The sequence below is a fragment of the Trematomus bernacchii genome, unplaced genomic scaffold (assembly GCF_902827165.1).
Source record: "Trematomus bernacchii unplaced genomic scaffold, fTreBer1.1, whole genome shotgun sequence".
Taxonomy (NCBI): Eukaryota; Metazoa; Chordata; class Actinopteri; order Perciformes; family Nototheniidae; genus Trematomus; species Trematomus bernacchii.
The window spans coordinates 14,874,399-14,890,695 of NW_022987973.1; the positions used below are offsets into that span (position 1 = coordinate 14,874,399).

At 40.9% G+C, this 16,297-nt stretch overlaps 1 protein-coding gene across 2 annotated transcripts; it reads right to left on the reverse strand.

Moving 5' to 3' along the window:
* Positions 1-6,429: 6,429 nt before the first annotated feature.
* leo1 (LEO1 homolog, Paf1/RNA polymerase II complex component) lies at positions 6,430-15,297 on the reverse strand. Of its 2 annotated transcripts, none has more exons than XM_034116606.1 (14): positions 15,194-15,297; positions 13,964-14,103; positions 12,617-13,071; positions 12,166-12,374; positions 11,835-11,939; positions 11,614-11,708; positions 11,128-11,276; positions 10,371-10,455; positions 9,941-10,035; positions 9,706-9,840; positions 8,614-8,749; positions 7,314-7,506; positions 7,135-7,232; positions 6,430-6,846 (listed from the first exon to the last, which is right to left on the reverse strand). In XM_034116606.1, the coding sequence occupies exons 1-14, from the start codon at positions 15,249-15,251 to the stop codon at positions 6,625-6,627; spliced, it is 2,175 nt and encodes a 724-aa protein (XP_033972497.1). In that variant the 5' UTR covers positions 15,252-15,297; the 3' UTR covers positions 6,430-6,624. The 2 variants fall into 2 exon arrangements, with proteins under 2 accessions (XP_033972497.1, XP_033972496.1); XM_034116605.1 differs by having other exon boundaries at positions 13,964-14,106.
* Between the last annotated feature and the right edge of the window lie 1,000 nt (positions 15,298-16,297).

Consider the following 16,297-nt stretch of genomic DNA (forward strand, 5'->3'; position numbering starts at 1 on the left):
CATATGTAAAGATGATGCGTTCGTTTTTTATTACCCTTACCCTGGGGTAAGTATAGACGACGGACAAATAGGATGGCAAAGAGAGAAACACAGTCTGCTTGGCCTTGTGCAGGCTGGTTAGATAACTAAAGGTTTGGAACAGGGTGTAACAAACTGTGAGTCGCACCGGGCTCTGAAATACCACAGGGGGGACTGAGCGAGCTCTTGGCCCACACCTGACCTCAGCACCTTTTCCCATCCTCCGCCCATCCAACACCCTTCTCCTCTCTTCTGGCATCATTTCATAACAACCCCCCCCCACCCCAACCCTCTTTCTCTCCGTGTCAGAGACAAACATCCCATGGTTGGTGTGTATTCTCCACTTTCTCATTGTAATCCCTTAAACCTTACTGACATGTCATGTCAATGGCAAACAGGTTTATAGAAACATCAAACTGCTGCTGTGAAACCAATTTCTATTTTATGTATTGCCCAGGTATAAGGCACTAAGTATCAAGTATCTGCTTTTCAGGGATATCTATTTTAAAAACAGACAGAAACAGTAGGAGCAGATGCAGAGTCTGTTGGTAGTGTTCAAACTCTACAACTAAAGATACCAAACACGTCAGACTAACAATTGAGCAAACAATGCATTGTTATTATTGAATAGCAAAGCAATTAACATGAACCTTTTGACCTCTTTAGTGGAAAGCTGATGATCTTCCAGACCAATATCAAGTTGTGCCTGCCTGACTTATTGTAAAGTGGAAACCTATATTGTAAATACCAACCCCTTAAACATCAAATAACCTGTTGTCAACATGCCTAACACATTAAGGACATTTTTAACATAGCTGTTCACACAAGAAGCAGGCATGGCAACATACTCTGAATGTATTTACATGTCCCCTTGTTGACATTTCTGGCAGAGCAACAGGTGATGGAAGAGCATTTTCAGGATTACTTAAGTATTAATTCAACAATGTTTAAAGGCTACCGTATTCCGAATTAAACTTCTATTACGGTGCATAAACTATTTTAGAACATTTCAGACAATTCTGGGCGGAATAATAATAAGTCTGACCTGACTCCCTGTGCACACTCCTCACTCATCACACTGGTGACATTGTTAGATTGTTAACACTGATGCCTTATTGAGTGAGCACCATTGAACAGTTTTAGTTGGTCATTGTATAGATGGATTATTTTACTCTATATGAAGTTTAATAAAGACCAGTCAATCCAGGATCCGGGCCTTTCAGCTGGTCACCACATACTAAGAGCTCATGAGACTAATATTTGGGGTCAACAGCTGTCAAACAAATGCAGTGCAGTAGGAGGTACAGTTTGTCCAGCTGAGGTATAGTGGAGTACGCAATGCTCAACCAAGTTCCCATATCTTTTTCTTTTCATTTGCAAAACTACCATCACAATAAAAAAATGTAAAACACATAAAACAGCATTGGTAAAAACAACGGATAAAATGCACTTGAACACATTAAACACAGTTACAACTAGAACTTCTGCTTTCAAAAGTGTGCAGTTTTATTTGAATTAAAAGTACACAGGTATTAGGATAAAAATATACTTGCAGAATGGATAGTTTCAGTATAATATTCATTGTATTTGTTACTACATACAATGCCAGGTAGCTTGAGATCACTAAAGTTTGATTCAAACTTGTAATAATGGGTGATACAAGTTTCTCAAACTCGTTGTTTTGTACAATACTTGAGTAAAGGTGCTAATTGACTTTTCATAACTGTGAGCATCCCGTGTTATGTGCATGGTTAAACCTGCACCTGGACTCAAATATTGTAGTCCATACAGACTGTACACAGGACCAGCCAGCCAGTCTGTAATCTTCCCGGGACAAAACAGATTGTGTTTTTCATCCATTGAGTTGAAATTAAAAAGCATAGCAGATAGACACTGTAGATAAGGACACAGGCATTAATGGTGCAATGAGGGAAAACATCTGTGTTTAATGAGGCGGACAAGCTGCCTGGCTCTGGACAAGCTGGGCCACAGAGAGGTCACCTGGCTTGTTTGTTTTTTTGGTCTGTTTTTGGAAAAAGCTCAAGTGTAATCTGTGCGCAGAGCAGCTCACAGCTGAAGGTAACCCATTGTTTACAGATTAAACTCTGTTCCTTCGGTGGAACAGGCTGACCCAAATCGTTGAGGTCAGAAGGAAAATAAAATATATCAAAATGAATTGCAACAGTCATTTTGGTGTGTGTTCATGTGTAAGTGCTGCATGTGTGTAAGGGAATAAAGCGTCCTGCTAAGAGCATCACTGCAGTCTCTGGGCCAGTGTCATGTGTGAGGATCCTGGGGAGAGAGTAGAGTATTGTGTTTCTATTTGATTTATTAGCCTCTTATATAAGCAGCAGCAGGGGGAAGGCACATACTGAGGCGGGGGTAAAGGGCACTGAGCTATGAAATACAGTCTGGGTACACATAATTACACTGTAAGAATTTGCACCAAGGTAACAAAAGAAATATGAAAGACAGAACAAATATGTAAATAATTTGACTGTGGCAAATGTGAAACTAAAGTACACAAAGTACTCAAGAAAAAAAGATTGTGTTGTAAGTGCAAAAAGTGTGTTACTTGTTACTTGGAAACACAATGACGACACTGGTCGAAAGAGAATCATTTCACTTTAACAGATGTCCTTGACTAAGTCTCTGCCTGTACAGACAGAGACACTGAAGAGAGGACAGCAGTGAAGAACTAATAGGAAGATCTGATAACGTTTTCCTTATTGTATTTTGAACAAGTAGAACACAGCTTAAATGTAATGATTCCTACGTGTAGGAATTGTGTGTTTCTATTCAAACTAACAGCACTACACAGCATCATACTTTGACCAACAAAGCAATGTTATATATATATGATGAATCCCAAAATGTAATTGATGTATGAGTCAAAGTCAATAGCCAGAATATTACCTGGGCATCCAATCACAGTACACATGCGTAATATCTGGACTTGCACACACACACACACACACACACACACACACACACACACACACAGACACACACACACACACACACACACACACACACACACACACACACACACACACACACACACACACACACACACACACACACACACACACAACCACTCAGGTCAGCCAGGGCATCAGTGCAGGCAAACAAGGGGAAAAAAAGATGTGGAGACAAAGGAAAACCCATGAAACCTCAAGCACCTCCTGGCCTAAAACTGACCCAGGCACTGCTCTCCCCTCGGGCCTAATTGGAAGGAGAGTGGCCAAGTTACCCCTGAATGACACCAGTGAGTGTGCCTGCAAGGCTCTGGCAGTAGAAAACATATACTTTTTTCACTGTAAGTAATTTCTTCACTAAACTGTGATGTTACTGAGTCCTGGATCCCATTGGACAATGTGAAATCTGTGTAGATGGAAGAAAAAAGTGATACAGAGAAAAAGACAAGATGAAGGAGGAGGAGAAAAAGAAAAAAAAGAGGGTGAATTGCTGCAGCCCTCCCCTTTGCCTCATTCCCCGTCAGTCCGTGCTGACTGTGTGTAGCACTGCCTCCCCTCTCTCCTCTCCTCTCCTCTCCTCTCTCCTCTTCTCCCCTCTCCACTCCTTACCGTGTGGAATTGGGTTTACATAACCCACTGCAGTCTGAGATAACGTAGCACACCACTACTGAAGACACCTTCTCTTACGAGGCAAATAAGACTCACAACATTTGCAGCATAAACATTCACAGTATAGCATGTCGCATGTGCTATACTTAGGAGGTGATACTCACTGCCATCGGCCACTTTAACATGTGTCTACAAGCATGTGTTCACATGTCTTTTCTGAGTAAGTGTTCACAAAAGCTATTGCACATGGTACAACTAGCCCTCATATATGATTGGTTTAGTCTCACAAAACCTCATTCCAGAAACAAGGAGCTTCTTTATGACTTTTCAGGGAACTGCTCTCTGATTCCACACAAAATACCAAAGGCTTTTTTTAACCCTGCTGTCCTGACAGAACCCCTTGTGTTCCAGCACCATGTGAACACTACTCAAGGGTCTTTGATACCTTCCCCTCTACTGACATTACTACGTGTGTGTGTGTGTGTGTGTGTGTGTGTGTGTGTGTGTGTGTGTGTGTGTGTGTGTGTGTGTGTGTGTGTGTGTGTGTGTGTGTGTGTGTGTGTGTGTGTGTGTGTGTGTGTGTGTGTGTGTGTGTGTGTGTGTGTGTGTTTGTTGTCAAGAGAGAGAATGCAGCAAATGTATGTAACTGTTCCTAAATCACAGTTAGTGTTTTACCAGTTTTGTACCCAGCCAGTTCTGTCTGGACAGGGACGGGGGAGAGGTCATATTCAAGGGTTGTTATCTGTCTGGGAACGCAGTTTAATGCTCCAGTGTGTGTGTGTGTGTGTGTGTGTGTGTGTGTGTGTGTGTGTGTGTGTGTGTGTGTGTGTGTGTGTGTGTGTGTGTGTCTGTGTGTGTGTGTGTGTGTGTGTGTGTGTGTCTGTGTGTGTGTGTGTGTGTGTGTGTGTGTGTGTGTGTGTGTGTCTGTGTGTGTGTGTGTGTGTGTGTGTGTGTGTGTGTGTGTTGTGTGTGTGTGTGTGTGTGTGTGTGTGTGTGACACTGTGCGTCATTCATTCTGGCTGATGAACTTGAATCAGTAACCGGGACTGTTGTTCTCTACATTCCCCTCTCACTCGGTGGCTCAGAAGGGATCAAGTGACAATACCTCACCCAACCCGACTTTCTTTTAGAACAACTGGAGCAATGATGCACAAATGTATTAAAATGCTTATTGACAATCCTACAATGACTATTTTTAAATGTTCAACAATCATATCAAAGTATGTCAACAAACTATTGGCTACGGATTTGATACAGGGTTATGTTATCAATTTGTTGACATAATCGCCACATGGTCGTTAGTCAATATGGTTAGTAATATACCATAGTGCTAATGGCTCTGGTGCTAATTAGCTAACTTAGCAAGATGGTAACAAGGTGGCCTTTGTCTGCTTAACTTCAACTTGTAAGCATGCTAACATTTGCAGGTGGTTCAAAGCACCAACTTATTGTTGATGATAGGCATTATGATTATGGTCCATTGTGTTTATTGTTGGAAATGTATAAGGCTGTTGTGTCGTTTTGGAGAATTGACTGATATAAATATCACTATGCAGCAATCTGTGAAATTGTTGTTGATGTTTGGCAGAGTGAGGAGATGAGTAATTACATTAGAGGATATCAATGTCAACATATTTTAATAAGACCGGTAATTCCTGCCGGGCCTCTAATGCCTCCCTTTCCTTTCCTGCCTGGGCTAGCAGGCTGGTAGAGGAAGATCTTCTCTTCACTACAGCTCCTTTGTCTTAAATTCCCAAATCCCCCATTCTCTAGAGCAGGGGTGTCCAAACTTTTTTCACAGAGGGCCACATACAGAAAAACATACAAAGGGCTGTGCCACTCACTAGAGGTGAGTTATATTTCCACAAAAGTTAAATCATAAGTTGGAAAAATCAATCCAATGTAGGTAAATTATTCTTGATACTTGAAAATGCTTTAAGAAGAAAAAACAGCTCTCCAGAGGGTTTCAGTTATTGTGTTGGCAGCTCATCCCTTAAAACAGAAGCCTCAGATTGCTTATCATAAGAGGAAATGGGAAGGGTATATTTCAAGGTTGATATGGAAATAAGTTATTGGGATTTTTTCTTATCAACTTAGAAAAGGTTTCCAGCTTCAATTGACCGAATTCATTTGAAAATTGGGCTAATTAACACATGAATACTGTGTAATATATTTGAACATATATAAGAAGTACAATATAAGACAAACAGAAGTTTGATTTGTGGGCCATATTTCATCATACTTTTTTAATTTGCTGAGAGCCGATTCAAAATGGTCCGCATTTGGACAACCCTGCTCTAGGCCCTCCTGTCTGGTGGGTTGAGCTGGTTATTTCAATCCAGTAGAGTTGATGTGTCAACCAACTCCCCTCCCCAGTTATTTGTTGGCACCCAAAAGATTGTTGACATCCACCTGGATTCATCGTCTTCTTATTAATAGACACATGCGTTTTCAAGCATTTGGGATACCTAAGTTGTAAATGTATACATCCTGGGAGAGGGATCCCTACTGTTGCTCTTTCATTGATTGATTTTTATAATATGAATGACAATCTTCGATCTTATTATCCTTGTGTGAACTCCTACCTGTCCCTTCCTGTTTTAATTGTATTGCTGCTCTGACATCTGAATTTCCCCGCAGGGATTAATAAAGGTTTACTTTATTTTGTGTTAAATTAGTAGCAGGCGATGCCGTAAAGCTTTAAACCCAATTTAACCTCAAATCACCTCTTTGTTTGGAAACTGGATTAAGCATTACATTTCAAATCAGTGTGATTCATACATATGAATCATAATGGTAAAAAACAGGCGCCGGGAAACTTTGGTTACATAAGACAACCATTTCTTTATTTCACACCTCTGCTGTACATAACAAACAAGCAGACACACAATCTCACACACAAACAAACACACTCTCCCACACACAGATCTTAAGAAAATATACAAAACAAAATATGGCTGTTTATATGCCACGTGGGCTGAGCACTGATAATACAGTGGAATGATAACAACAAAAAATATCATTCGTCATCCTCTTCTTCCTCCACTTCTTCCTCCACTTCTTCCTCCACCTCTTCTTCTTCTTCTTCTACTACTGCCGCCACCGCCGCCGCCGCCTCCTCCTCCTCCTCGTCGTCCTCATCTTCTTCATCGCTGATAACATATTTCTTGGCCTTTTTGGTAGCCACTTCTTCGCCGTCGTCGCCGTCGTCTGCCTTCCTCTTACTGGATCCCTCGCCCTCCTGCTCAAAAACAGAAGAGAAGAGATGACTCTCATGCTGACACCAGCAGACATTTTGTACAGCTTCTCAGTACGTTCAGTTTGTTATGTTACAGTTTTGTTTTCGGGAAGAACCACAAGTGTTGTTATTCTGAAGATAAATGAGTGCATCTTTGAGTGCACGTTATTCAGAAGGACTAGTATTTCTTGTCCTGTTCGGTTCACTGAAGACGGACAGATGCCTTTTTTAAGCTCTAAAGTAAAATGCATTACACTGCCCCCTGTCTGTGCAGCAGGACACAACACCCACCTCATCGCTGTCTAGCTTCTTGGCCTTCATCAGCCTCTGGGCCTTGTCATCATCGGAGCCTTCATCACTGTCTGAGGAGTAGATCCTGGCTCGGTCCTCTGGATTGGGGGAAACAATTGAGGATGTTCAATAGGCCTTCCTAAAAACCTTGTGAGAAATAATAAAATATCCTCCCTCACCTCTGAGACCTCCGCCTCCCTTGAATTTGCTCTTGATGGCTGCCAGACTGATTGTCTCGTCGCCCTCGTCGTCGTCATCGTAGCGGTCGGGCTCCAGGTAGCTGCTGCTCAGGCCTCTAGCGTGCTGCTTCTCCCTCATCCTCCTCTGCTGCGACTCTCTGCGGATGGACGCTCGCAGCCGCTCCTCCTCTTTCTGACAGGAGAGACACCAGGGGGAAACATTTTAAGCACTGGCTTCAAGTTTGACATTTAGTTTCTAGCTGGTAATGCGAGTGCATAACTCATGTCATAATAAATTCACTACATAGTACTTTTACAACAGGTTTTTCAACCAGAATGAACCTATTAAATCAAAACATATTTTGAGCAGGCTCAACACCTCATTTCTGGGCTGCAACATTTATTTATATTCACTATCAAATTTCTTACATTTTTTATTTTATCATATTTTAAGTAGTGTTATAGTTATACAAGTGTCAGGTTTTGATAAGGTTTTTTAAGATCCCTGTACAGATTATATAGTCAGAATATATTTGATATTTCAGTATGGAACAAGCTGTTCAGTTTTCTCGTATTTATGGTTTTGGTTTATCTACCTCCTTGAACACATTACCCTACTTATTAGTTTAGTATTGAAGAAACATGGATGTTGTAGCAAAGCTATTTTCTATGCATATTAATTAACTAATCCATTTTAACTGTACAGGTAAGGCAGTAAAGGTAAAGAAAAGAGTGTGGTTACAGTTAAATGTCTTGAGTCTAAAGTCAAACTCCACATATTGGAAGCACATGAGGTGCATCCAACTCTGAAATTAAACTATTAATGGAACAGAAATAAGCTGTAAGTGCATCTGAACTGCTGCCATGTCAATCCACACAGCAATGGGAGCATTTAACGATTCTTTTTCAGACAATTATAGCTGCCCTAACCCTTTCAAGTCTGCCCCAAGATCAGCAAAATCTTGCATGCGAGACATTTTTAGAAGTTGCGTCTCTAACAGCAATAACAGCAGGAGCGCGATGCTTGTACAGTGATTCTTCCCCAGATGAGCGCTGAGCACAGTGAAACTATAAACGAAGCTATCAGCAGTACTTGTTTGGTGTTGACAGTAGATACAAAACCAGCCCCCTCCAGACATGCTGACACTTTTTCCATTTCACTGACCCCATTATGTAAGGACGTCAGGTTAAGTCTTTATGTAATTGAGCACAGTGCCTGTCCGCAACTGGCCTCACGCCACGTGTTTGGTCCCTGCGAGAACAAAATCATTCAGACAGGGGGGAGGAGAGGGTGCGTTACCTTGATCATTTCATTACGATGGGACTCTGGATCTCGTCCAGCCATGGGAAGGATTCTGATCTTCTGGGTCTTGGAGCAGCGGTCAGCCAGAGACAGAGTCATCTTCCTGTGGGTGGCGCTGTCTGTGGAGTGGGGCCTGGATATAGAAAATATACATGTTAGATTTCATGTATTCCATAGTGCTTTCTCTTTAAAAGTATTACCTTAAACATTAAGTGGGCAGTTTTCACAGCTTTATTAATATTCATATTTATATCGATTTTGTTGGTAATTTGGAGGAAAAATAAATATTTTATTAAATGAAAGTAATTAAATCCTATTCATTATACATTGGGAGAACTGAATAAAGAGGCAATTACCATTTATTTACCAAAAACATGTCAGCACTCAAATGCATGTCAGTATTTTTGAACAAATCTAAATGTCATAATCTTTGTGAAAGTTTGTCATTTTCTAATAGAAATGGCTCAATCTTACTCGAAAAGAAAGATTTCCAACAATTCCTAAATGATCAGCTCTCTTGTCATATAAGAGATATTTTAACATATTTCTTAAAAAGTGTTACTTTGAAACCTACTTTTTAATTTGTGAAATTGAATCTTTAAAGGAATGTCACATCACCAATTTCGGGAGCAAATTCAGCTCTAATCCTTAATAGAAAACTCTGCTCTGATGATATTACACAACCAGAACAAATGGTCATGTTCTGTCTGGCATGGCGTCATGAAAGCAGCTTTGGCCCGTGTCCTGCTGGTCCCATGTGTTCAGAGGAGACAGAACATCCAGGTGTACTCGGGGGCCGCTAAGAGGCTTACACACTTCTTATTGGGAGAAATCTGGGCAGCTTGCACAAGGTGATCCTGATCTTGCAGCATAGACTACATTCCTGAAAGGAGCTTGAATGAAGGCTATTGTTGTTGTTTTGAGTTAGAGGCACCGTGGGCCATATTTGCATGTCAGGGAGCCAGATAGAAGAGGAGTATCTCTAGCAACCTATAGATTTTGCCTCAAGGGAGAATTTCTCTTTGTGTGAGACTCAAGTCTTAATAGCAGCCTGTCACTAATAACAACAGTGGCATGTTTCCATGTTACCTGAATGTGAGTTTGGTTTTGAACACAGCCTGTCCCTGCAGTCCTGTACCCTGTCGGATGAACAAGTGGTTGTGGTCTCCCTGGAGAGGAGCCTTGTAAACATCGAACACTTCATTCCCAAGATGGAGGGACATGCTGTGGAAAGAAGGAGACTTTCTAAAACCATGGAAGAGGAGAGTACATCCTGTACACAGTTTAGCAACCTCCCACACATCCAGCTCCACATAATACACACCTGCCATCAGACCATTTCACAATGCGTGCATTGCTGTCTCGTATTTCATTTCCCTCTTCGTCTTTCCTGGCTCTCCAGCGAATCGTGTTCTCCACCTGTTGGAGAGAAACTCTGGTCACTCTCTTCATAAGAACATGAGCCTTGTTTCAAATTATTTCTAGAAGCCTTGTATAGAGAAAACTAAATACATTAAACAAAGTAAAAAACAGTTAGGCAATAAATAAGGTATTATTTATATAATAAGCTTAAAATAATCATTAAGGATTAAGCAAAAGAGTAAACTGAAATAAAATCCAACAACTATGAACCCCATAGATGGAGTACAAGCATTATAGGGAAATGAGCAGCAACATCAAAAGTGCCCTATTGCACTATTTATTTCAGACAACTACAGATAAATGTATATACAAGCATGGTGTGGACTACATACCTTCAGCTTCAGCCTGGTCCTTCCCTCCTCATCCAGCATTTCTTCATCCTCAAATTCATCCTCATAGTACTGAGGATCAAAGGGTCTATAAAGGGTGATTCATAGAAAATCCAAATGAGTTGACGACCTTTAAGTAAGGCAGAAGATATCCTGCTCATCAAGCCCCAACACATATAGCTGAACACTTCACAGAAAGTGTAAGCTCTTGCAAATCTCTTACTCGCAAGCACAGAGTTAAAAGTAGGGTAGGTAAGTTTGAGAAACCGGCTCGAGATACACTTTTTGTTATATTCCATGGAATGCTCTTAACATCCTGATAGCAATGAATATCTCAAGTGCTTTGACAAAAAATCCATTAAAAGAATGTCATCTGTGGAAGCCGTAATACTGTAAAAAGCACGACCAATCATTTTAGCCGGCCCGGCTAAAGTAACTGGATGGCCTACCTGCCTGTCAGCCTTCCATCTGTGCACAAACTTATCTCGTGCCCTCATTGGTCATGTGCGCGTTCGTGTGTGTTGGAGGAGGGGCTCTATAAGGAAGTGGCAGATTTTCTCCGGTTGTGTTATTTCAAATTCTAGCGATATCGAGCCGGTTTCTCAAACTTACCTGCCCTACCTTTAAATGATCCTAGGCATCAATTAAAGGGTCTAAAAATGGGCATTTACTTTTTTGTACTCTCTTAATTTTAAAGTACTTGAGAGCTCATCGGGTACAACATGCATGCTGTATATATTGACAGTGCCATGGTTCTGACCTGGGCTCCACAGACAGGAAGTTGGGCAGCTTGACAAAGTAAAGGTCAGATCCCAGGTCTGTGCTGACTTTTGGGATCTCTACTTCGATGCGGGTTTCGGGGGCATGCTCCTCTTCTGGATGATCCCCGTCCATCCCATCATCTGCATCCTGGACACACAAAGAGAGGGAAGGGAAGAGAACATTTCAAAATACACGTAATTATGGGGATCAGCTCGGAGAGGCATGCAGTGAAGCTCAGATAAAAATAGATTTGGGAACTCTTATAATTAATAATAATAATAATAATTCATTACAGTTATTTTTGCGATTTTCCAGATGCTCAAAGTGCTTTACATTACACATAACATATGTAACATTGAATACTGTGGACAATACCCACAGGAGCAAATTAGGGTGAAGTGTCTTATAAAGAAGGACTGGGCACAATTACAGGCACTTGAGGATCAGTGGAAGAAAGAGACAGAGAGCAGGAGGATGGACGTACCAGGGGCTGACCCGGGGTCGGAGGCTTCTCTGCATCACTGTCTGAAGAAATGTCATCAGCCTCTCCAAAGAGGTCATCTGCTGCCGTCTTCTTTACTGTCAAAAGTAAGTTAGATAACTACTTTAAAGTACATGAGCAACAAAAATGCATCCTTCAGCTGCAGTTAATACCAATAAATCTTTCAGTAAAAATGTCATTTCTTTTTCCAAGCGATTTCTAACCTTTTTTTGTTCCAACATCACTGTCTGAATCTGAATCAGAGGCGATTTTTGCTTTGGGCTTCTGTCTTAGAAAATCATCTTCGCTATCACTGCCCTTAGGAGAACCTGAAAAATACAAGCAAAACAGGTGGTAAAGCAATTTCATTTGCACACATCAGTTTTAGTTTGTAAAAAGCATTATTATCCCATGAAAAAGTCTAAGAGAAAGATGAATCTCTTATTATTCTCAGAGTCCTAAGATTAACTTTACAAGATCAACACAGATGTCTGGCTTGAGGTCCAGTCCCTGTACAATATCGGCTCGTCCTTTGACACTGGACTCAAGTAGTACCTGACTTCCTGCTCCTCGGCCCCTCGTCATCAGAGTTCTCTCTTTCTTCTTCAGAGTAATGACGTTTCTCCCCCTCGTCCTCCGACTGGTCGCTCTTAGCCGCTCCTCCCCACTTCTCATCCTCTGACTGGTTCTCCCTGGCAGAAGCTTCTCCATCACTGTGAGGTGTGCCTGGCGCAGACTGCGGAGTCCCAGGCTCGCTGTGCACACTGGATATAAACATACATTTGGATGAAATTAAAATCAGGTCTTCGGACTACACAGGATGGACTTTTGATAGATGAATAAACACAAGTACATGTTCTTAGACAGTGTTAAAAGGTCACATAATAGCTTGGCATTGTTATACTTAACTAAAGTACTGTGTTTTAGTTGGGGTCCCCTCTGGCATCATGTCATGTTATGTTATTTCAGTTTAACAATGAAGCAAATCCAGTGTGTGTTGGCTTACCTTCTGTCTGAACGGGCACTGCCCCTCTCGGAGCGAGGGCTTCCCCCTCCAGACATCGCGCTGCCAGCCGGGCTTCCTCTGTCCGACTGGTGGCCCCTCTCCTCTTCGTCTTCATCCTCGTCTTGACGGCCGCGCTCTGAGCCGCTGTGCTGCTCTGCGCCGCTGTGCTGCTCTGCGCCGCTGTGCTGCTCTGCTTCGGAGTGATCCCCCTGGTCTGAGTGCATGCTGGCCTCTGACTGGTTCCCCGAGCGCTCAGACTGGTTGTCGCTGCCGCTGCGTTGACTGCGCTGACTGCGAGGACTGTGCTGACTGCGAGGACTGTGCTGACTGCGAGGACTGTGCTGACTGCGAGGACTTTGCTGACTGCGAGGACTGTGCTGACTGCGAGGACTGTGCTGACTGCGAGGACTGTGCTGACTGCGCTGCTCGTCCTCACTGTCGTCTCCAAACAGCTCCTATTAGGTTGAAATAAAGTTAAGTTAGATGTGAGAGACGAGTACACAATGATTATAAATGAATCAGTGGTTCTAGAAGGGTATAACGTTATCCATGATGGCTGACCCCTGGTGTCAGAAGGTGGGGTAGACATAATGTAAAAAACAAAGTTAATAGCTGATACTGGCAGTAAATCGTAATAAAGTCGTAGTATAAATCAGTATTTATTATCAGTCCATCGTTAGGGTTAGGGTTTTAATTCTATGGTCAGCAGAATCTCCAAGTGTGTCTGCTTTTAACCTTTTTCTAATTGGCTTACACACTTTATTTACATTTCTGTGCTTATACATGCAATACATATGACATGTATTCAGGGTTTCATATTTCCCCCTACTCTTTTGATAATAAGCAGTCAAGTTAAGGCTGAACAATAAATCAGAATGTTGTCAAAGTTGCAATATGACTTGTAAAATAACCAAATTGCAGGAGCTTTATTATTTGATTCAAAATACACTACATTTTGCTGCAAAGATGTCCCAGGCTACAAACTATATTCTGCACACTTACAAGAATGTATTTGTTTGGAACAGATCTCCATTTAAAAAAATCAAACCATTACATTTTAATATAAAAAACGAGAATAATGATGCTAAAAAGATCACTCAAATATGCTGAATAATAATGCAATTGCATATTGGTCAAAACAAGCGCAATTAAATCATTTTTCCAAGTAGTTACGCCTTAGTCTAATGTCACAGATATAAAAACCAGACACGATAAAATAAGAACGTAATGTCGTCGGGCTGTTGGATTTATTAGCTATTCTATTATTAAATGATAGTAAATGTTTGAGTGATTATTGGACAGGGGTCAGAGTAAATCCACAAAGAGTGTCATTCTTCAAACACACACCTTATTAATGCTGGCTTTTCCTGTCTCCCGGCCGTCCTCATCGTCCCGTTCCCTCTCACTGCCACTGCCGCTGCCGCTGCCCGAGGCGTTGCTGGCGGATCGGGGTCTCTCCTGCTCCGAGTCTGAACCAGAGACAGACACTGCTGAAACACAATAAAGCAATGAGCATTCATTATTTATTCTGGGACAGAGTGTAGCTCATCCTAATTGCTCTCGCACAGTTCTATATCAATATCAACACCAATAGACGTTATTAAAAATGGTACAGGTGTACATATCAGAATCAAAACCAGAATAATGTTTATTGCCAAGTATGCCTAGTGTTTAAGATTTAAACAAATGTGCCATAGTATTTGGTACACCAACCATAACAAGAGGAACAAATAAATACATGCAGAGTACTGTCAATATCAAGAACTTAAATACAGAATAAAAGCCTTACAACAAAAAAATGAAAACTCTAAGTGGAAATTGGGTGTATAACAATATAAAAAAAATGAAACGTAAATCGCTGGTTGGTGCATGTTAAGAAACATTTAAATAAATCTGCAACATGTGTTTGTAATATTGCATGTGATTTGGTTGATACTACTAAACGTATTATTATGTATTTTTTAAATACTGTTACTGGATAACCTGGAACGGTACTTTTGTAAATTGTAATTTGTTTAATTTCCATCTTTAATATGTTATGCATGCTCTTATTTAGATTGCCATACCAATGTAAAGTTCCCTTCTGTGGGACTAATACAGGTAGGCCTATTCTGATTATGTCTGTGAAATAAGTACTAGATTATTTTTAACCTTTGTAGTGTTGACATTTTGGAATTGAATAAATACAATCTTAAAACATGATTTAAGCAGTTAGAGCGTTTTTTCACTCGCTTGTTTTTCCACTGGCCAAACTAACTAAGCTAAGTGTTGTTTGGCTGATGAGAGCATGTGCTGGAGATACAAACTGCACTGTTGTTGCAGCTCAGCTAAATAAGCTGGTTCATAAAAAATACAGAGAGCTAGCTTTGTAATGCAAACTAAAGAATAAACGTTGACTCGTTTCTCCGTTTCTCATATAGCTAGTTTTTAAATAATATTAGATACCGACACCGTTACACCGGGGTAATGTTCGGGCAGAGCTAATGCTAACGTGGTTAGCATCGGGAAACACTCGACACCGCTATAAACTAGATTAATCAATAAATACTATTTTCACCGACTGAGAGACAGTTTTACCTTGCTGCTCATTGTCGCTGTCCCCATCACTCCCGAACAAGTCATCCATGTCCGCCATTTCTTCCAAACTGTGGCAGCAACAATGTGACCTAACAGGAAATGATCGCCCGGTTCTGAGGGATGGTTTTGTTTCCGAGTTCAATCCGCGGCGGACATGTTTGTGTAGTGAGCGAAGTCAGCCACAAGAAGGGGGTACACACCGTTCTTATTATACATCCATGGGTACACACCACAGTAAACTCTGAGGCTCTGCTGGTCTCTCTCAACATTTAATCCTCCAATAAATGCAAACATTTCATATTTAAACAATATATTTCTGTTTTTTTATATATTTTTTCCAGCTGTATAATGCTATGTATCTATCTTGTTTTTCCAGCTGCTATCTATCTTGTTTGAAGAACATTTCAGATACTTTCTCCCCAGTTTCCTTCACTTTCCTATCACTTATACTAAAATAATATACAGTTTATTACGAAAAGGGTATGGTCAGCAACAAAGACATATGCAAAGAAACTGAGAAAACTATTTAACAGTAAAACTAACTTTTTCAAACCTTATGAGGATGGTATACCATTATTTGATTGAATATAATGAAGCTGCTAAAACGTTTATGAATGTGTAGGCCTAAAAGACGAAAAGCAAATCATCTAGGTCTATTGCATTTCAAAGTATACAAGTACATCTATATTTCATTTGTGAAATATTTGCAATGTCATGACTAGATTAAAAAGTTGTATTTTTTTCATGTTATTGGTTAATTTATATATTTGTTTGGTGTACCCTATGCTTGTAATCATGTATGTATTGTGCACATGAATTATGGGAGGCTGTGGCTCAGTGGTTAATGTGCTGGACTTCGAATCAGGGGGATAGCAAGTTTGAGTCCCACTGCAGTCATTTGTCGTTGTGTCCCTGGGCAAGACACTTCACCCCAAATTGCTCCTGTGGGGATTGTCCACAGTACTGAATGCATGTAAGTCGCTTTGGATAAAAGCGTCTAACAAATGACATGTAATGTAATTATCTTTGTGGGCCAGAAAACAGCAAATTAATGGTTCAAAAAATAAATATTATAGAAATCATGCTGCAGTAAACCCTGTCTTC